The 21,310-nt window shown below is 46.4% G+C and overlaps 2 protein-coding genes across 4 annotated transcripts in view; one reads left to right on the forward strand and one right to left on the reverse strand.

Annotated features, from left to right (window-relative positions):
- The window catches only part of GSS (glutathione synthetase), a 28,890-nt gene extending 24,710 nt beyond the window's left edge, over positions 1-4,180 (forward strand). For both annotated transcript variants that reach the window (XM_059133444.1, XM_059133445.1), the window contains 4 exons: positions 292-486; positions 966-1,047; positions 2,459-2,648; positions 3,638-4,180. In XM_059133444.1, coding sequence (XP_058989427.1) covers positions 292-486; positions 966-1,047; positions 2,459-2,648; positions 3,638-3,761 — 591 coding nt within the window. In that variant the 3' untranslated portion in view covers positions 3,762-4,180. The remainder of the gene's footprint in view (positions 1-291; positions 487-965; positions 1,048-2,458; positions 2,649-3,637) is intronic.
- Positions 4,181-4,580: 400 nt separating this feature from the next.
- ACSS2 (acyl-CoA synthetase short chain family member 2) overlaps positions 4,581-21,310 on the reverse strand; it is a 49,548-nt gene continuing 32,818 nt past the window's right edge. Inside the window, exons 3-19 of one of the 2 annotated variants that reach the window (XM_059133442.1) lie at positions 18,684-18,775; positions 18,378-18,481; positions 18,052-18,124; positions 17,696-17,771; positions 17,425-17,539; positions 16,510-16,548; positions 11,976-12,113; positions 11,284-11,454; positions 10,829-10,962; positions 10,501-10,633; positions 10,363-10,419; positions 10,093-10,173; positions 8,638-8,746; positions 6,795-6,863; positions 6,279-6,455; positions 5,603-5,677; positions 4,581-5,460 (exon numbers count right to left, since the gene is read on the reverse strand). In XM_059133442.1, coding sequence (XP_058989425.1) covers positions 5,333-5,460; positions 5,603-5,677; positions 6,279-6,455; positions 6,795-6,863; positions 8,638-8,746; positions 10,093-10,173; positions 10,363-10,419; positions 10,501-10,633; positions 10,829-10,962; positions 11,284-11,454; positions 11,976-12,113; positions 16,510-16,548; positions 17,425-17,539; positions 17,696-17,771; positions 18,052-18,124; positions 18,378-18,481; positions 18,684-18,775 — 1,771 coding nt within the window. In that variant the 3' untranslated portion in view covers positions 4,581-5,332. The remainder of the gene's footprint in view (positions 5,461-5,602; positions 5,678-6,278; positions 6,456-6,794; positions 6,864-8,637; positions 8,747-10,092; positions 10,174-10,362; positions 10,420-10,500; positions 10,634-10,828; positions 10,963-11,283; positions 11,455-11,975; positions 12,114-16,509; positions 16,549-17,424; positions 17,540-17,695; positions 17,772-18,051; positions 18,125-18,377; positions 18,482-18,683; positions 18,776-21,310) is intronic. The other variant, XM_059133443.1, reaches the window with a different exon arrangement.

A 21,310-nucleotide genomic window follows, 5' to 3' on the forward strand; every position in this document is an offset into this window, starting at 1 on the left:
CAAGTGTTCCCCCTCTTTCAAACCTCTTTATCTAATTTTTCTATACCCTTATCCCTTTTGTAACTTCCCTTTTAATAGTCATGCACCATTATGCTAAACTGTGAGCTCCCAGAAGGCAAGAATCCTACATTTTGGAAGAATCCACATCTGTCTCCCAAAGATGTTGTGGTGACCCTGGGAGATAATGAAAATGAAAAAAGAAAGCATGATACCTGGCACCTGAGAGATGCTCGACAAAGGTCAGCCAAAGTAAAATAAAATAGAATTTCTTTTGTTTTCTTTCCTCTGCAGAACTGGGAAGCACGCTTGCTGCTGGAGAGGTCACGTGCTGTCAAGTGCCCAGATATTGCCACCCAGCTGGCTGGGACGAAGAAGGTGCAGCAGGAGCTGAGCAGAATGGGCGTACTGGAGATGCTGCTCCCTGGCCAGTCTGAGGCTGTGGCTCGCCTCCGTGCCACCTTTGCTGGCCTTTACTCACTGGACATGGTGTGTGGGTAGCCTCTTTCTCCTACCACAGGCTTCCCAGGTGGCAGGAACCCAGAACCCAATGTGTTGGGGAGGCTGGAGCTGGTAGTGGGCTAGACTTGGGTTAGTGATGCAGTGTGAGAACCCTAGAGCCCTGGGGAGGGGGACTGGAATCCATCGTGAGCTCATCAGCAAAGGGGAAATGGGGTAGGAGGTGGCAAGGGGAAGGAGCTGAGCTGGGCAACAAGATTTGGGGAGTGTCTGTATGGGCTTTCCAGGCCTTCTGCTGCGGAGCCATGAACTATTGCCAGAGGAAGCTTGTTCTCATTGTATTTGCTGCTTTAGGGGTCTTGTTGGGGGTCACATCCAGACAGTAGCATCTAGTCGGAAGGGGCTATCACTCATCCCTTTCCTGCTCTTCCTCTGATGCTGCTCTGCATAACCAGAAGGACTGCCTTTGGTCTAGAACTGCTGGTGATTGCTCTGTTGCCTCCTGCCAGGGTGAAGAAGGGGACCAGGCCATTGCTGAAGCCCTTGCTGCCCCTAGCCAGTTCGTGCTAAAGCCCCAGAGAGAGGGTGGAGGTAAGTGCTTTCACCTTTGTAGTGCTGCTCAGTGGAAGGGGACTAGCAGGCTGTTACCAATGCGGATTGGCACTTGCTATGGACAGAGCCCCAGACTCTGGGGGACACAGGAGGAACTGACACAGGCCCTCATCTTGGACAGTGTCCCAGGAGACCCTGTGATCAACTGCTATTGAGCACAGGGAAACCTGACTAACCATAATTGGAGGGTTTGGACAAATTTGGTCTGAGATGCCTGTGGCTAGATGGTGGGGAAGTGGGATAGGGCAAATCAGGAGGTTGGATGTCTTCCTGCCTGGTTTGAACTCCTTGAGGGCAGGGATCATGGCTGCCTCACACACCCAGAGAAGATGAGTTTTGATCTTGGTCTTAAAGGATAAGGAGGAGTTGACCAGGTCGGGAAGGAAGGAGAGCATTCCGTACAGAAGGAGCAGCCTCAAGTAGAGGCACTGGTCCATGGAAGTGTATGTTTGGGGATTGATGAGTAACTGGTGAGGCTGGGGTATAGCATGAGAAATGGGAGGAGGCAGAGACTTGGGCTAGAAAAGATGTTTTGAGACATCATTATAAAGGATATTGAAAATATATAAGAAATTGGATTTCATCCTGAGGGTGCTGGGAGTCCATTAGAGAGTTTTAAGGAGGGAAGGGACACATGATTGATACAGGATCCATGTTTCAGCCACAGTGGAGCTTGTCCTGGATGAGGGGAGACCTTGGTAACAGAACCACAGAGGAGGCTGGTATAATTGTCCAGAAGAGAAATGCAGAGGCCTGGGCTAGGGCTATGACATTGTGGAGTACAGATCTGAGTACACATCTGAGCCAGTGACATGTAGTGGAGAGGGAGGAATTAAATATGACTCAGGAATGCCTTTCACCTGATTGGCAGTAGGAGGATTCAGGAGGGGGCAGGTTCAGGCAGAAGTAATGAGTTCTATTTGGACATGTTGAGCTTGTTTTGGGAGCCCATGGGATATCCATGCGATGTCTAGAACAGTGAACTTAAGTTAAAGATTTGGGAGTTGACAAGTCATAGAATAATAGATGGAGCCTTAGAAGAGATTGTTAAAAAAAAAAAAATTATGTACATAGAGGAGAAAACAAGGGTGGCAGATGGATTCCTTGGGAATCCCAATATCCCAATATTTAAGAGGAGCAGGAGTCAGTCAGTTAAGGAAAGCCATAAGCAGGCAGAAGGAGAACTAGGGCAGGATAGTGTGGTGGAAGGTGTGTTTGCTTGTGTAAGGACTCGCCTGTTAAAGTGACATTCCCTCTTTGGGAACCAGGCCTGCTCTGCTTCACTGAGCTGTTGTCAGGAACTAAGTCTGCTGCCTTGACCACAGAAGTGGGGACGCAGAGTGGAGAAGGTAGGCAGAGGATCCAGGGTGACTGCCCGGTGCCATTGCAGGTAACAACCTATACGGAGAGGAGATGGTACAGGTCCTGGAGCGGCTGAAGGACAGCGAGGAGAGGGCCTCCTACATCCTCATGGAAAAGATTGAACCTGAGCCTTTTGGAAATTGCCTGCTGCGGCCTGGCAGCCCTGTCCGAGTGGTCCAGTGCATCTCAGAGCTGGGCATCTTTGGGGTCTATGTCAAGTAAGCCAAGCACGAGGGTCTCCTTGTCAGAGGGTCAGCCAAGCAAACCTGGAGGAAGCAAAGGACAGGGAATAGGAATCCTGGGCTTCAGTCCCAGCTCTGCCAGTCCCTAGCCATGTTACCTGTTTCCTTAATTAATAAATGAAGCCAGGCACCCAAGACCATCCCACATCACAGGGCTATCAGATGGAGCCCAGATGAGAAGTGTTTTGTAACTATAAAGGAAATTATGAGTAGTATCAATATGGATGAGAAAGTAGCCTTGGACTAGAAGGAGACCCCAGGGAAGAAGAGAATTTGGGTCCAGTTTCCAGGCCACCAGGAATTCTGGGAAAAGGTAGGTGGGGCCAGCTAGAGGATAATCAGTGCCTTTGAAAGGCTGAGTGGCCCCTGGGTTTGGATTTGAGCACTAAAGAATCAGGAAAAGAAGACTGCTTGGGAATTTGTAGGGAATAGTTCCTGGTCCCTTAAATCACTTCCTGCAAAATTTGTCCTTCAAGATCAAGCAAGGTAGGAATGGCAGATCCGACCATGCTCTTGATCATAGCTTTCTCTCTATGTAATCTTTCCCTCTAACCACTTATAGCAGCTCTGCCTGCCACTTCCCTCCAAACCTACCACCACAGCCATCTTAAGAGAGAGGTAGAGAAGGAAACTTACAGCTACAGAACATGAAATGTGAGCCTGGGATCATGCTAAGTGCTTTTCCCGTTTTATTTAATCCTTGTGACCGTCTTGCAAAGTGAGAGGTTTTAACTCTATTTTAAATTAAGGAAATTGATATTTAGAAGGGCTGAGTGACTTGCTCAAAGGCACAGAGCTAGTAATTTCCCAGTGAGGACGCAAATCCAAATCTGATTCTAAAATCCTAGCACTTCCTTGGGTGTAGTGATTCATTCATACACTGTTCACGTGGGACCAGGAAAGGTTTTGGGTGTGTGGGCTGTCTTGGTAATGGGGTTGTGTGTCTCCCGCTCCCATTTCTACAGACAGGGAAAGACACTTGTGATGAACAACCACGTGGGACATCTACTTCGAACCAAAGCCATCGAGCATGCAGATGGTGGTGTGGCAGCAGGAGTGGCAGTCCTGGACAACCCGTACCCTGTGTGAGGGCACAGCCAGGCCTGCCCAGACTTGACTTCACTCAAGAGACCTTTTATCCCTGTACTTGTCATTCCTCTCCTAGCCCCTCTGAGGGCCTTCCCTTCCTGCACCTTGGGAAGGCTGGTCTCCTCAGTTCGCAGAAGGGTGAATGCTGAGTACCCTCCCCCGGCTTTCCTATCTGAGGACCAGAAAAGCTGTGTTTCCCTGAGGTGAGATCTAGAGGCTCCTAAATCCTGTGAGTGTGGGTACCTGATTTGAGGTAAGGGTCCATAACCCTGCCACCCTCCTCTCAACCCCTCACCAGCCTTTCCAGTAGCTTCCAGTGTTTGATCTAGAATAGGACTGAGAGGTAGGAGGAGGGCAGTGAAGGGGCATAGCCTTTCCCCACTTCTGCCTTAAATAAAACTACATTGCTGATTCTGTGATTCCTTGGTGTATACATTTGGTGGGGTCGGCACACTTAGAGCAGGAGAAATGATCTGGCTATTATCAGAGTCTCCCTAGCCCCAGACCATAGGATAGAACCCTGAAGTTCCAATCTTTAGTCACTCACTAATGCTCCCACAGGATCATAGAAAATAATGCAGCTGTGATGGGACATCACAGGCATGAACTGGCTTCATTTGCTTTCCTGCTTAGTTCAGGAGCTTGCCAAAGGGCCTATGAGTGAAGCCCCCTGCCTGCAGATGCCCAAACCAAAAGTTCTGGAAGGAGGATATTGGGAGTATTCCTGAGGAAAACCACTCCCCTTCCCATCCACCACACAATTCAGAGCAGCTCGTAAGTATACAGTCTGTAAGATACCTAAGAAAACAAGTTACCACCTTTTTAAGGTCATAGACTTTATTCCTACAATCAGAGCCTGGGCATGACTGGGGCAAGAAGAGTTTCGTCTGAGAGTATCTCTTATGGGCAGGACTGTTCATGGAAGGGTGGGAACAGAGGACAAGGAAGACAAGTTCTTCTGGCCCTAGGAACAAAACACATTTATTCCAGCAAAGAAGCAGGTAGTCTGAAAACCGTCTGGAAACAGCCTGTCTGCACATCCCCTGAAGCAAATGGGTAGACAAACACTGCCATCTGGCACAAAAAGAGAATTCAGATCTAGAACAGAAGCAAAGTATTTAAAAAAATAATAATCAATTGTTTTGGGACACAAAGACAGGTGTTTCGAAGGGCAAATGCATACCCAAGATAAGTACTGGTGCTTCCTGAGAGAACTGATATAGGATTACAGAGCTGCCTCCCTGCTTCAGTCTAGACCCTCACTTGCCCTCTGCATACTTAACTTGGGTAAGGGACATGACCTTCAGGTCCCTGTTCTGGGCTCCAAGGGCTCTTGCAATCTAGGGGCACAGCAATCTGAGGCTAAGCTGGGCCGCGTCTCATCTATCTAGGACCCACAGGAAGTTGCCTCCACCCAAGGGCAAAGCTGGTCCTCGGTCCCAGACAGCTGGTCAAGGGAGGTGGTGTGGGTCAGCACTGGCCCTCAGCACTCCTGGGTGGGGGCAAGGGGAAGGTGGGCCACACTTTGGAAAGCCAAGCAGGGAGAAGCCTGGGTAAAGGGCAGGTCTCGTTTACTGGATGGTCAGGCAGCGGTGGTTGAAGAGCTGGCAGATGACAGTTGGGTCAGCCACAGTAGAGGTGTCCCCCAGGTCGTGGTCATTCTGAGCAATCTTCCGAAGCACCCGCCTCATGATTTTCCCTGGGGACCACAGAATTCTGGTTACCCAGTAATAGCACGGACCCACTCCAGCCCTGCCAAAAAGGCTTCCATCCACACACACTCCACCACCACTAGGCCTTGGCCAATCCCAAACCCAATTCCTTGAGGCCTCTGAACATACCTGAGCGGGTTTTAGGCAAGCCAGGTGCATTCTGGATATAATCCGGAGTGGCAATGGGGCCAATCTTTTCTCTAACTGTAACCAAGAAATCATTAAGCATTTCCTCAGTACCCTTAGCGAGGCTCCCAAAACCAAGGCAGAAGATGGCTTTGTTCCCCACCTATTTCATCTTCAAGGCCCTGCCCACAGAGTAATTTTTACAATCACTGCTTGTCTTTCTCTTTTTAACACATTGTCTTTTACTATCCCGTTTTATTCTAATCTACCTTCGTGGAACTCAGACTCTAAGAATCAGCCCGCTAGAGTTTAAAATCCCACTTTACTAGCAGTGTGGCCTTGGGCAAATGATTGAACTTCTCTGAGCCTCAATTTCTTCATCTTTAGGATGAGAGTAACAATAGGATCTATTTCACAGCGCTGATGATAGGGATTCAATGGATTAGCGCACTTAAAGTACTTAGCCCAGTGGTAGCACAGAGAATTCTATAAATGTCAGCCATTAGTATCCTAGTGGAGAGACTAGTGGAGACTGAGTGGGAAGAGGACAATCAGCTCCTAAGGCCCCCTGGGATCCGTTTGTAGTTTGCGGCTTGCTCTAGCCTCTCCCCAACACCTTGCTGTGGTAACTGGGTCGTCAGGTCAGACCCTACAGTTCCTACTTAGGGATGCTCCTCACTCTGCTTCTTGAGCTCCTCGGTGAGGGTGGGGCTGAAGGTGTAGCCATCGCACAGGGTGACAAAGCAGTAGAGGCATTCGCCCTTCACAGGATGAGGGTGGCCGACCACAGCTGCCTCTGCAATAGCCTCATGTTCCACAAGTGCTGATTCCACCTCTGCTGTGCTCAGCAGATGTCCTTGTCAAGGGAAAGCAAGTGCCATGAGAGAGATCCCAGCCTCTACCCCAGCCCCTGTTCCATTCTATGCCTCCAGGGCAGTCTTGGTCTGGTCAAATGGGGAAGCCCCTTCATTCATTCCTCACATGACCTGCTTCAGTAGTCCCACCAACCCAGTTCCCCTCCTCTAGGCACATTCCAGTGTTTATCACTCCTCCTCCAAATCCTGTATCCAGAACCGAATGCTTCACTACAAGCATGGTTTGTCTAGAGGACATCCTGGCTGGCTCGGAATGCTTTGGCTGGGACTTGCTGGGAGAGTAGTTTTAACTAGAAGGAAAAATGGTTCCTGGCCCTCACCAGATACATTCAGCATGTCATCAATCCTGCCAGTGATCCAGTAATAGCCATCCTGGTCCCGCCGGCAGCCTGGAAAGAGAAGAAGTGCACAATGTAATAAATATCCCACAGTAGGATACACGACCCACATCACCAAACTGCTATACTAATAGCCCCCAACAAGTCTTCCTGCTTCTGAACTTGCCAATGTGGTACAGGTTCCAAGAGATCAACACAGATTTCCACTTTCTGATATTCAGACTCTTGTGTAGTCTTCTTTCTCATTGCACTAGGGTAAGTCTGTGTAATCAATAGACTTTGGCAGAAGTGATGGTATGTCATTTCTTAAATTAGATTCTAGAAGACACGGTGGCATTCTCTCGGATGATCTGCTCTGGGGGGAAGTCCGCTGCCATGTCACGAGTAGCCCTATGGGGAGGCCCATGTGGTGAAGAACTGAGGGTTCCTGCCAACAGCCACATGAGTGAGCTTGGAAGTGTATCCTCCAGGCTCAGTCAAACCTTCAAATGACTGTAGCCTCAACCAACAGTTTCACTGCAATCCATGAAAGACTCTGCATGAGAACAACTGGCAAAGCCACTCACAAACTCCTGATCCTCAGAAACTGTATGAGATAATATTTGTTGTTTTAAGCTGCCAAGTTTTGGGGTGATTTTTTTCCATGGCAATAGATAATTAATACACCCACCTAAAGTCTGTTCTCCATAAATCAAAGTTATTTTCTAAACAAGAAATCAGTTCTTATCACTTCCCTGCTTACAAGCCCTAAAGATCTCCCCCACTGGACACAGGATAAAATCCAAAGTCCTCCCTGTGGCCCAGAAGGCCCCACATTATCTACCTCTCCAACTTCATGTAACATTCTTCCCTTTGCTCACTACACGTCAGCCACACAGGCTTTCAGTCTGTTCCTCAGACATTTCAAGTTCGTGTCTCTGCACAGAATATTCACTCACAGATCTTCCCATGCCTGGCCTCCTCCTCACCCTGGAGGTCTCTGGTCAAATATCACTGAAGTGAAGACGCCTTCTCTCACAATCCCATGTATGGTGGCCATTCCTTCAGACATTCTTTATCCTGTTACCTATTTGTTTTTCTCCATAGCGCTTGTCAGCAAGATAAGCTTATTAACTTGTTTGCTGAATTTACTGTCTGTCTCCCCTTACTAGATACAAGCCCCATGGGAACAGAGACCTTGCCTACCTTATTCATGGTAATATCCCCCGAAATTAGATCAGTGCCTAGACATAGTACATGCTCAGTAAAAAGCTATGCATGAATGGACTGGTGGACAGGGATGCCTGGGTGGCTCAGTGGGTTAGAGTCTCTGCCTTTGGCTCGGGTCATGGTACCAGGGTCCTGGGATCAAGCCCCACATCAGGCTCTCTGATTGGCAGGGAGCCTGCTTCCCTTCCTCTCTCTCTGCTTGCCTCTCTGCCTACTTGTGATCTCTGTCAAATAAATAAATAAAATCTTAAACAACAACAAAAACGAATGAATGGATTGGTAGACAGAGTCATGGGCAAACATAGGCTCCACACATGAGGATGCATATGACATAGTAATACACGTTGCTACATGCCCCATTTCTTTTAGCACAGGAATGGTGGAAAGAAGAACCTCTTTCCTCATATATCACATCAGGTTGCACCATGGTGAGACCCTCTATGCAACACTCATTCCTGCTCTTACAGTCTTCTCTATAGCACTACCTGGATATTAGACACTGACACACAGAATATGTTCCTCTGTTTTTCTTCCCACCAACCAATTCTTCCTGAAAATGGAAGGGTAAGGTACATGTCAAGGTGGGAGATATGTGAAGGGGATGGCCAAGACTCACCATCTCCTGTTACGTAGTAACCAGGAAACTTCTTGAAGTAGGTGGCCTCAAAGCGTTCATGGTTCCCATAGACTGTGCGCATGATTCCTGGCCAGGGCTGCTTGAACACCTAAGGAGTGGGAATGGCACAGTAGTACATTGGCTATACTGTCTCACTTTAAGCCTGGAGACACTGTCACACTCACAGACTGGACAATCACAGTTTTGCCCAACCTGATTAGAAATGGCCTGAATGTCCTTCCTGAGAAGTAGGACAAAGCACAGGCTTTGAAGATAAACAATCCAGACTGAGAATCCTCGCTCTGCTACTAACTGTGTGACCTTGGGTTAGTAACTTTACCTCTCTAAGCTTCAGATCTTCTGTAAATCACAGAAAATAATCTCAACCTCCCAAAGCTATTGTGAGGATTGGATTAATGGTATGTGGAAATTGCCTAGTACAATGTTCTGTTAGTGATAAGCATTTAGTAAATTTGAGTCTCCTCAGGAAACCAAGTCCAGTTTGATAAAAATGAAAATAGTCATATAAATGTGAATAATTATTGGGGCACCTGGTGGCTCATTCATTAAGCATCTGCCTTTGGCTCAGGTCATGGGATAGGCTCCTGCTGAGCAGGGAGCCTGCTTCTCCCTCTCCCACTCCCCCTGCTTGTGTTCCCTCTCTTGTTGCCTCTCTGTCAAATAAATAAATAAAATCTTTCTTTAAAAAGTGAATAATTATTGCCCCAATCAATAATGTCCTGTGGTAGAAGATTGAAGAGATGGATGAAATTCTAGGCTAAGGTCAGAAGGCATGGATTTAACTCCTGTCCTTGTTACTAACTTGCTCTTAGTAAAAGTAAAGTGGGATAGAAGTGGAAGGTGGGGGCTGATAATCTTCCTCCAAGTACTAACATAAAAATCACAACAGCTAACATTTGTTAAATACTGTCAGGTTCTATGCTAAATCCTTCAAAAGGATTATCTAATTTAATCAATCCAGCAACTTGAGAAGACAAAGGTACTATATAGCCCTATTTTACAAATGAAACTTAGGTTCAAAGGGTTTTGGCTAACCTATCTGAGGTGACAGAAGAGGCAGATCTAGGATCTGAACCCAACCAGCCTGACTCTGGAGCCTGTATGATTTTCTACTATGTTATGAAGACTCCTTTCACACTAGAATGTTTGTCAAAGGAAGAATTAACACTAAGTCTTCCAGACCCAAAAAGGCATCATGAGGAATCTTTGAGCAGAGCCTTTAAGAGCCAAAGTGGCCAAAAACCAGAGAGGCAGGCTAAATAGCCAGAAGATTTCTTCCAGGGTCTCACAGAGGATAAACCCTCAACCATGGAGCTTTAGCCACAAGCACCTTCCAGTAGAAATTAGGTTCTAAACTCTGAAGCAAAGTACAGCATCCCTTGCTGTACTCTTTCTTCCCAACTCCTCAAAGACATCCAAGGGTCAGGACCTCACCAGGTAGCCTTCAGCTTCACCTTCCAACTCTTCCCCAGACTCATTCAAAATTGCAGGAGCTACACCAAAGAACGGGAAGGTCTAGAAACAAACAGGAGACAAGACTCAAGGAGAGGAATGAGGCAACTGTGACTCAACTCTTTACCTCTCCCAGGGACCCTGAGAGCCCCAGGTTCCTCAAACATATTAGTCTAGTCCCCTACCCTCTACCTAGGCCCCGAGACTCTTACTCCTGTCTAGCCCAGGACCAGCCAAGGGAACCTCACTCACAGCAGAACCAGGCTTCATGGGTGTGGCACCGGGGAGGGGGGTCAGCATATGGCCACCCTGTGGAAGTCAGAAATCAGGGGTATGAGTCAATCTTCCCACACTGTCCCTCAGCCCCAGCCTTCTGAATCCTTTACTCACTGTCTCTGTCTGCCAGAAGGTGTCCACGATGGAACAGCGCTGGGCACCTACCACCCGGTGGTACCACAGCCAGGCCTCAGGGTTAATGGGTTCACCCACTGTGCCTAACACCTGTAAGGATGCCCGGCTATGCCTTGGGCAGGGGAGTGGGAAGAAAGGAAAGCTCTGAGTACCACTGGGAACCAGGAAGACATGCCCCAGGCTCTTCTGCCCCTTCCCCTATTCTAGGCCAAGGAGTTGAACAATGGAATGGAAAAGACTGTACACAAAGGCCAGCCCCTAGCTCTGAGGGACACCCATGGGGCAGCAGCTGGGGAGGGGGTCTCACCGGTTGACAGGCTCATCTCCAAACTTCATAAGCAGGCGGATAGCCGTGGGTGCTGTGTAGAACTTGGTCACCTTGTACTTGTCCACAATGCTCCACAGGCGGCTCACATCCGGGTATGTGGGAATCCCCTCAAACTGACCCCAGTGAAGGCTGGTCATTCCTAGTCCTTCCCAACAGTCCCTTACTTCCTCTGTCATAGCCCCAGGCTCAGTATTTTGCCCTTTCTGATACACCCATGTCTTCACTCCCTTACAGACAAGCCAACAGACATTCCAACAGACATTCCCAGTCAGTATATACAGCCCCTCAGAATTCCTCTTTCTCCAGGGAACAGGTCATTGTGTAAGTCCCTGTGTCCCTAGACCAAGTGGCCTTGGGAGACTGTCACCCAGGATCATCTTGTCCTCCCCTAAGTAGGCCAAGCAGTCAGCCATGGGTCCCAGCTCCCTTCTCACCAAAACACTGGTGGCACCATTGGCCAGTGGCCCATAGGTGACGTAGGAATGGCCGGTGATCCAGCCAATGTCTGCTGTGCACCAGAAGACATCCTCCGCGTGGAAGTCAAACACATACTTGAAGGTCGTAGCCACATAGAGCATGTAGCCTCCAACAGTATGTACCACACCCTGCAGGAAGAATAGGGCCTTAGCTTGGGGACTTGGGCTCACCCCCACAGACCACCAAATGTAGGCTGGGCAGAGCTAGAGGAAGATCCTCTTCATGGATTCTGGCCCTGCCAGCCCCCCTTTTATAGCTTCCATCTCCTATCCCCTTTTCTCCATGTTCCCATCTCACACACCATACACATGCAAAGTCATCATTCATATCCACACCCTAAGATGGTATTTCTGAGCCACCTAAAATACTCTCATATACACGAACAGAAATTCACTTCTAAACTCTACACAGGGGGCGCCTGGGTGGCTCAGTGGTTAAAGCCTCTGCCTTCGGCTCAGGTCATGATCCCAGGGTCCTGGGATAGAGCCCCGTATCGGGCTCTCTGCTCAGCAGGGAGCCTACCTCCTCCTCCTCTCTCTCTCTGCCTGCCTCTCTGCCTACTTGTGATCTGTCTGTCAAATAAATAAAATCTTAAAAAAAAAAATAAACCCTACACAGTACACACACATGCACACACATGCACACTTGCCTTGGGTTTGCCTGTGGAGCCACTGGTGTATAGGATGAAGAGTGGGTCCTCAGCGTCACACCATTCAGGCTCACACTCATCCTCTGCCTCTTGCATGAGTTCATGCCACCACAAGTCAACCCCTTGGTTCCAGGAGATCTGCAGGGTTAGGAAGACAGGAATGGGCAGGGAAGAACTGTGAACACCTCACGACAGGAGCCTAGATATACCTACCTGGCACCAGGAGTTGGAGAAGTACTGCCAGGTGGAGGTGCTGGGGTGCGGAGGAGAAATGTGAGGGTGAATGTGACAGAGAACAGGGGCAGAACAGCAGGCTTCCTGGGCATTCCTCACACTCGGCTCCAGAGCTCCCCTTATGTAGCCTCAGGCTGAGGAGGACACCTTGATTGGTCCTTCTCATCCTTTAGTTCTTAGCTTAAATGTCACCTTCATTGAAGGGCTTTCCCTGAACAGTATCTCGTAGATTCCTAAACCCGCCCTCACCCTTGCTATTATTCTTGACCATTACACCCTAGTTTCTTCCTATACGGTACATATTTCTAATTATTTGGTTATTTGCTTAATTACTATCTCCCCAACTAGATAGTGGGGAGTCTTTTTCTTTCTTTCTTTTATTTTTTTCTTTATCCCCAACACCTAGCAAAATGCCTGGCACTCAATACACACTCTAAATTTTTGGGGGTGAATGAATATGCACACACAGGCCTACATACAAACGTATGTACTTATGGCACTAGTGGCTTATCAGCAGGGATGCGGACACCACCCAATTCAGAAATGCAAAATTAGTCAGAGCCTGCAGGTGAAGCGGGCACCTAGCCCTGTTAGTATTGAGAAAAGTCAACAGCTTTTGGTCCAAGCACCTTTTCCTGAATGTCTAGACCTCATCCATATCTGCAGTTTCCTACCCTAACTCCGCCCCTACTTTCACACCACTGGTACCAATGGGTTTCCCATAGAAATATTTGCTTAAAGTTCCATTCAACAGAAACCCTGCTTTAAGATGGTGGAAAAGGACCAATAAGGACTTCTTCTCCCAGCAGAGGGAGGCCCCCCATACTAGAGTATCTGTGGTAACTACTTTTATATCTATCATCCTGAAATTTTTCTAACCTCTCCTTAAAACTATTTTACTTTCCTAGTTATATCACCTTTTTGAACAGGCAGTTTTCAGAGTCTACTCTGTGCTGAGGGAAGGTGGGATTCCCTGAATGTCTCCAAAAATTGCACTGGATCTCAATCCTAGTTCTGTCACTTTCTACCTGTGTAGGTCCTTGGGCAAGGCACTTTACCTCAAATCGTTTTGTTGTTGTTGTTGTTGTTTTAAGATTTTTATTTATTTATTTGACAGACAGAGATCACAAGTAGGCAGAGAGGCAGGCAGAGAGAGAGAGAGGAGGAAGCAGGCTCTCTGCCGAGCAGAGAGCCGGATGTGGAGCTCAATCCCTGGACTCTGAGATCATGACCGGACCTGAAGGCAGAGGCTTTAACCCACTGAGCCACCCAGGCGCCCCAAATCGGTTGTTTTTAAAATGAGGATAGTCAATCTTTCCTTAATGGTCTCACAGGATTTGGAGAACATCAAAAGAAAAAGGCATTACCTGAAAAATATCATACCTCAAATTGTCCTGTGGGGTGGGAAAGATTGATGAATGACAGAAAGGACAGAATTTAGTTCGTTTCCACTGAACTCCTCTGGGAAATAAATTCAAGGGTGTGGAAATAGGAACTGTCTGGGTTTGCTTGAGATGTTACAAAGCCCTTTATATTCATTAGCTTCTTGTATGTTCAATGGCCATGGCTGGCAGGTAGCCAGGATAATGGAAGAGAAACACCCTACTCCCATTATATGGCTATATACTCATTTATTGGGTAGATATTTGGTTAAAAAGCCCCAAAGTGTTAAACACATACCTTGATAAGTTACAAAATGACTCTCCAACCACTCTCCTCTTTCTGTACTATCTGCCCCTTACTTTAGAGAATCTGAAGTATCTGGCACATAAACATCGTAAGAATGACAAGCCCAGTGGAGCCTGGGTGGCTTAGCTGGTTAAGCGTTGGACTCTTGGTTTTGCCTCAGGTCATCATCTCATGGGTTGAGGGATCGAGATTGAGCCCCATGTTGGGCTCAGTGTGGAGCCTGCTTGAAGATTCTTCCCCTCTGCCAACTCTCCCCTGCCGCCCACTTATGGGCTCTTTCTCTCTCTAAAATAAATAAAGTCTTGGGGCGCCTGGGTGGCTCAGTGGGTTAAAGCCTCTGCCTTCGGCTTGGGTCATGATCCCAGGGTCCTGGCGATCGATCGAGCCCCACATCGGGCTCTCTGCTCCGTGGACAGCCTGTTTCCTCCTCTCTCTCTCTGCCTGCCTCTCTGCCTGCTTGTGATCTCTTTCTGTCAAATAAATAAAATCTTAAAAAATAAATAAATAAAGTCTTAAAAAAAAAGAAAAAGACAAGTCCAAACCAAGTGTGAGCACCATTAAAAAAAGAAGAAGAAAAAGAAAGGAGAGAAAGAGAAAACACTAAAACATACCCTATTTTTTTAGTGGAATAGCCATATGGGTCTACACATACATTGACACAGGGATACTTTTTTTTTCCTGCCAAATGATCTACTTGAGATGAGGGCCTTAATGTATTTAAGTAGAAGAGTGTCAATATTGCTTTGGGCAAATGGTCTGCAGTACTGGTTTGAATTGTCATAGAAAAGGCACTAGGTACATACAAGGGAAAAGCATAGTTATACTGTGGTAATGAGGGGATTCTTGTAATCTTATAAAATTGTTTCCTTTGTGAGTATGTGGGTGAGTAGGGCCAGTACCCCAGGTGTGGAACTGGTAACCAGCACCAGAAAACAGGGTGCGCTTAATTAGAGGTGCAGACCTTGGTTCTGAATTGGGTGTGTGTCTTTGAGGGCCCACAGCTTTGAACCAGGAAGATTTTAATTTACCGAAATAAGAATTGATTTGGCCTTTGTCTTTGGACCAGGATAGCTTCACGGAGGGCAATTGCCAGGTGTGAGATAATGAGGAAGCCCACAGGTGACATGATGGAGAAGAGCACCTCCAAATTGTGCCGGGCCCTACCTTAAAAAATGCTTAAGAATGATGGGATGTGGTGCTCTCTCAAGATTTCTGTAGCTTTGACAGCAATTTTCAGACAAACCTGGACTTTGTAGCCCTACTCTTATGGTCTTTGGTTTTTTGATAACTGATTATTTTCACTTCCAAGAAACAAAAATCCAGGAGTCTGTGGCCTATAATTAATAATTAAAGGAGTTTATTTCTTTTCTGGTTTCCCTTTTAGAAATGCCAGGCTGCCTGCTACGTTAAAAGCAATAAAAGCTAACATTTATAGAGCAGTTACTACATGACAAAAACCTTATATATACTGACAAAACCCTATCAGGTAAGTACAGTTATTATCCTTATTCTACAGATGGAGAAACTGAGGCAAGAGAGCTTAAGTAGCTTGTCCAAGCTTCCACAGTAGCAGGTGACAGACAGAGCTAGGATTTGAACCCAGGTAATCTGGCTCTGGAGTCTACACTCTAACCACTGAGCTTGTTACATCTTCCAAGAGAAATGTCTTAGGTCTCTGCCTGACTTTGAAAAGGAAAATAATGTCCCCTGGGAATCAGAGCTGTCTCCACCATGCTATGAGAACAGAGAAAAAGGACTATATTTACCATTAGCTGAAGAGATTAACCATATAAGATTTAGAGTAAGACAGCCTATGAGAATGGTAAAATTCAGAGGAACAATGGGTTTTATGTTTTGTTTTAATAAAGGAAGTGGCTTCCTTTTAAGCATGTATTATCATTTCTCCACTGCTGATAAGGTAACTGAAATTCAGAGAGGAAAAATAACTTATTTGAGGACATACAGCTAAAAATTATTCTCTGGACTCCAAGCCCAGCCTTTTGCTAGTCTAATCTGCTTTGAGTCCCCACTTAGAAATCTCACATCTTAGAAACACCTACAAAGTAAATTTTATTCAATCTAGCACTTAATTATATCAGAGTTTTGCAGTTTATAAATCCCCAAGTAATATATAAATGTATTTAGATATATTTAGGAATCTTACCTGTTATCCTATATAAAACTGAGGTTTTTCATTTGTAATACATATATAACTCCTCAACTTGATGGTGAGTTCCCAAGGTCCAAGTTCTGTCCCTCCTCTACTCACTCTCCTCCTATCTCCTAGGGCTCTGCTCCAGCTAAATACATAGTAAAAACTTTCTGACAAGTCACTTGGTCCTCTCTCCCACAAAGGTTCTGAGCAGCAGGAGTGCAATGGGATGCCTGTTGCTACCTCCTGAGATCCATGTTCTATGCCAGTTCAGAGGGGTAGCAACAGGCATTTAGTTTCATGACCCTTCAGAGTAACTTAGGTGGCAGAGGACCCAGGGGCAGAAAGAAAGGAATTAGGTCTGGCAGCCACCTCAATGGGGAAAACAGGCAAAGAGCAGATGGAAACACAGACAAGCACGCAGAGCAGCAGTACCCAAGGCAGTGCAGAGGTGGATACCTGGGGCCAGATGCGCTTGGGTTTCTCTTTCAGCTTACCCTGTTAAGAGCCCACGGAAAGGGTGGTGAGCAGGGTCTGAGTATAGGGGAGTGGGAGGGAAGGGTCAGCATGTCCCAAGCACCTGCTGCCTCCTTTACTTCAGGCTCCCCTCCCAGCCTACATTTTCCTGATCTTGTCCCCAACCTCTACACACCCAGAACCCCTAATGCTGAGTGGGGTCTCCACAACCTCCCTAGGCTGACTATAGCCTCTCTAGCTCTGTGATCCCTCAGGGCCCCTCAAGTCACAAATCTCAGGAAGCTTTGTCCTTCTGGACCCTGGAGCTTTCATTCTTCATGCCCCTTAGACCTTTGGGCTTTTCCACCATTTCCACTAAAAGTGCTGGATCCGAAGTTAATAAGGGCCATATCTTGAGGGCCAAATCCTGATCCTTCCATGGTGGGACCATACAGGCAGCCCATGCCAAGACAGAGACCCGTACACACAGTCACCCAAATCATCCCATTTCTTTCTTTCTTTCTTCCTTTCTTTCTTTCTTTCTTTCTTTCTTTCTTTCTTTCTTTCTTTTTTAATTAAAGTATAGTTGACTAAGCCGGCCCATTTCTAACCTAAGCCCAAGCCCTGGGGATCTCTTGTACCCATCAGGACACTCCAACTAGCACGGAGTCTCCCTTAAAGTCTAAGGGAGACTCATACTAAGTTCCCAAGATACAGGGGGCTCCCTAATGACATTCAAGGTCAAAGTCCTCCAGCTCCCAGCTCCCTACCAGCCCTGCCAGAGGAAGCATTCCTAGGATTGCTCCCAGATTGTCTAAGCGTTATGATAAGGAAGCAAAGAAGCACAGCAAGAACCTCCTGGGCAGGCAGAGGGAGACAATCTGAGCCCAGAGGAAAGCATAGCAGTACCAGACTCACCTGCACATCTGGGCATGGCCTCTTAATGGGGGGGGATTGGCTGGGAGAATCACCTGTGCCCAGCTCCGCCCGCCCCAGGTGCTTGACCACAATGCAGCATCTCACTTGGAAACCCCTAGAAGAAGGAAAAACCTGAAGTGGTAGGCTGGTTGGCTCAAAAGAGAATTTGGAAAGACCCACCCATGTCCATCTAAGATAGAGGGGACCAAGGGAATCTGTTACTGGGGAATTGCGGACCCAGAGCGGTAGCCAACCAGCCAAACACACTTACTTCTCCCGACACTTCTCCAGGGCCTCATCAGCCAGCTCCTTCAGGTTCACAAGCTTTTCCCCCCTGTAGAAGGCATCTTTGGGGAGCAATAGACATTCCAGGCCTTAGGAAGGCACCACACTCCCAGCCCCTTATCCCTAGTGAGCACAATGTTCATTGAGCCCTTCCTGAGGTAGGCCTCATGGCTCTAGCTCTTCCAGTTGATTTGAGCTGACAGAGGGCCAGGTGAGATGGAATCAGGAGTAAGGGTAGGCAGTCCCTACTCTATTTGCTGAGCAGTTGCAAATACCAACTAGCCAATGAGAGACCAAAACTTCAGGTATGGCGGTTTTGGGAAAGGGGTGAGAATTAGTCACCTGTAGTGATAAGAAGGCTGCAACTGGAATCCAGGATCCTTTCACACAGAGACTCTGCAGAGAAGCCTGCAAACTAGGAAAAGGAAGAAAGACTGAGGGAGAAAAAGAACTAGGAATTAAGTAAACAAGGAAAGGAGACACTCATAAAACCTTCAGGGTTTCTAAGCTATGGTCCTAGAAGAAACTGGATACCTGATATGGAACCTATGACCCAAACATTCTAAACTCCTTAGTCTGATTCTTAAGACCCTCCATCATCCAGGCTTAACCTACTTCTCCAGAACCCTACCCCCCACTAGGTCTCTTTTTCCAATCCAAATTCCTACCACAATGGAGTGCAGAGCCCCAAGGCGGGCACACGCCAGCATGGCCACGACAAGCTCCGGTATCATGGGCATGTAGATGGCCACTCGGTCACCCTTCCGAATGCCTGCAAATAAAGGACACAGATCATGGACCAAGGACCCTTCCTGCTGCTACTTGCTCCTTCTCATTAAGCTACTGCCCCCCAATGGCTGACCTTTTCTGTTCCCCTATACCATATTCCTTCCACTCCTTGTCTACTTCCCCCAAGTCCTCAGATACCCCAAGGCAGGATCCTGCAGTCCCCTTCTTATACTCCCAACACTCACCCTGTTTTTGGAGAACATTGCTGCATCGACACACTTGGACTAGAAGCTCACGGTATGTGATCTGGGTGGTCTCCTCTGGTTCATTGCCCTCCCTGAGATATATCAGAAAGAATCAGTCATTAGGGAATATAACATCTTCCCCCAAGCAAAAAATAGGAACAGTCCTAATAGCCATTCAGGAACACCAAAGCTCCTTATGAATGTCCTGTGAGGGTGAGCTGTCTGCCGTCACACCTTGAACTGACTGGTCAGACACTTTGGTCTTTTAAAGTATACTTTATATACAAGCTGTGTGTCATTGGAAGATGCAGTGTCCATCTGTGAGCCTCATTAGGTTTCTAAAATGGGATGATGGCCCCTTCTCTTCCATCCTAGGGATGTACTAAGGAGAAATGATACCACAGATGTGTTTCTTCCTGAGCACAGTGTCAAGACTGCATTGGTGTTATTCAAAGTGGGGGCTCCAGATCACTTGCACCCAGGGGAACTTATTAAAATGTAGATTCCTGAGCCCTAACTCAGACCTACTGAATCAGAATCACAGAGTCCAAGAATCTACCTCTTAATTACAAGCTGGTATAAAGATTCAGTTGGTGATTCTTTTTTATTTTTTAAGATTTATTTATCTATTTGAGAGAGAGAGAGAAAGAGCATGAGCAGGGCAGGTAGAGGGAGAGCGAATCTCAAGCAGACTCTGCACTTAGTGTGGAGCTGACGCAGGGCTTGATCTCATAACCCTGAGATCACAACCTGAGCCAAAACCAAGAGTCAGATGGTCAACTAACTGCACCACCCAGGCGCCCCTCAGTTGTATTTCTGATACAAATTTAAAGTTTCAGTGGTAACTGGGTGGCTCAGTCCGTTAAGCGTCCAACTCTTGATTTCTTGATTGGCTCAGGTCATAAACTCCTAGTTGTGAGACTGACCCCTACATTATCGGGTTCCATGCTGGGCAGGAAGCCTGCCTAAGAGTCTTTCTTTCCCTCTCCCTCTACCCCTTCCTTCTTTCCTTCTCTAAAAAAGCTCCAGAATCACTACACTTTTATCATCTTATTTCTGTCTACCTCCTCAGCTTTGCCTCCCATTCCTTCCTAGATTTCAGTCTAGTTTCCTTCACATTGGCTTACTCAACAACTACTATGTGCTATATACGTGTATAGAAATAAGGCACCGATGAATGGAACAAGCAAGATCCCTGCCAACATGGAGTTTATATTCCAATGACAGTACAAAAATTATACAAGTAACAAATATAGCCAAGATAATTTCAGATGATAAGCATTATGAAGGATATAATGAATGACAGAATGAGTGACTAATAAGAAATACTTTATTTTTTTTAATAAAAAATAAAGTATTTCTTATTAGTCACTCATTCAAAGAAGAAGTCAAATTATCACTCTTCGCAGATGATATGATACTATATGTGGAAAACCCAAAAGACTCCACTCCAAAACTGCTAGAACTTATACAGGAATTCAGTAAAGTGTCAGGATATAAAATCAATGCACAGAAATCAGTTGCATTTCTCTACACCAACAGCAAGACAGAAGAAAGAGATATTAAGGAGTCAATCCCATTTACAATTGCATCCAAAACCATAAGATACCTAGGAATAAACCTAACCAAAGAGACACAGAATCTATACTCAGAAAACTATAAAGTACTCATGAAAGAAATTGAGGAAGACACAAAGAAATGGAAAAATGTTCCATGCTCCTGGATTGGAAGAATAAATATTGTGAAAATGTCTATGCTACCTAAAGCAATCTACACATTTAATGCAATTCCTATCAAAGTACCATCCATCTTTTTCAAAGAAATGGAACAAATAATTCTAAAATTTATATGGAACCAGAAAAGACCTCGAATAGCCAAAGGGATATTGAAAAAGAAAGCCAACGTTGGTGGCATCACAATTCCGGACTTCAAGCTCTATTACAAAGCTGTCATCATCAAGACAGCATGGTACTGGCACAAAAACAGACACATAGATCAATGGAACAGAATAGAGAGCCCAGAAATAGACCCTCAACTCTATGGTCAACTAATCTTCGACAAAGCAGGAAAGAATGTCCAATGGAAAAAAGACAGCCTTTTCAATAAATGGTGCTGGGAAAATTGGACAGCCACATGCAGAAAAATGAAATTGGACCATTTCCTTACACCACACACAAAAATAGACTCAAAATGGATGAAGGACCTCAATGTACGAAAGGAATCCATCAAAATCCTTGAGGAGAACACGGGCAGCAACCTCTTCGACCTCTGCCGCAGCAACATCTTCCTAGGAACAACGCAAAAGGCAAGGGAAGCAAGGGAAAAAATGAACTACTGGGATTTCATCAAGATCAAAAGCTTTTGCACAGCAAAGGAAACAGTTAACAAAATCAAAAGACAACTGACAGAATGGGAGAAGATATTTGCGAACGACATATCAGATAAAGGACTAGTGTCCAGAATCTATAAAGAACTTAGCAAACTCAACACCCAAAGAACAAATAATCCAATCAAGAAATGGGCAGAAGACATGAACAGACATTTCTGCAAAGAAGACATCCAGATGGCGAACAGACACATGAAAAAGTGCTTCATATCACTCGGCATCAGGGAAATACAAATCAAAA

Source organism: Mustela lutreola, chromosome 9, assembly GCF_030435805.1.
Source record: "Mustela lutreola isolate mMusLut2 chromosome 9, mMusLut2.pri, whole genome shotgun sequence".
NCBI classification, from domain to species: domain Eukaryota; kingdom Metazoa; phylum Chordata; class Mammalia; order Carnivora; family Mustelidae; genus Mustela; species Mustela lutreola.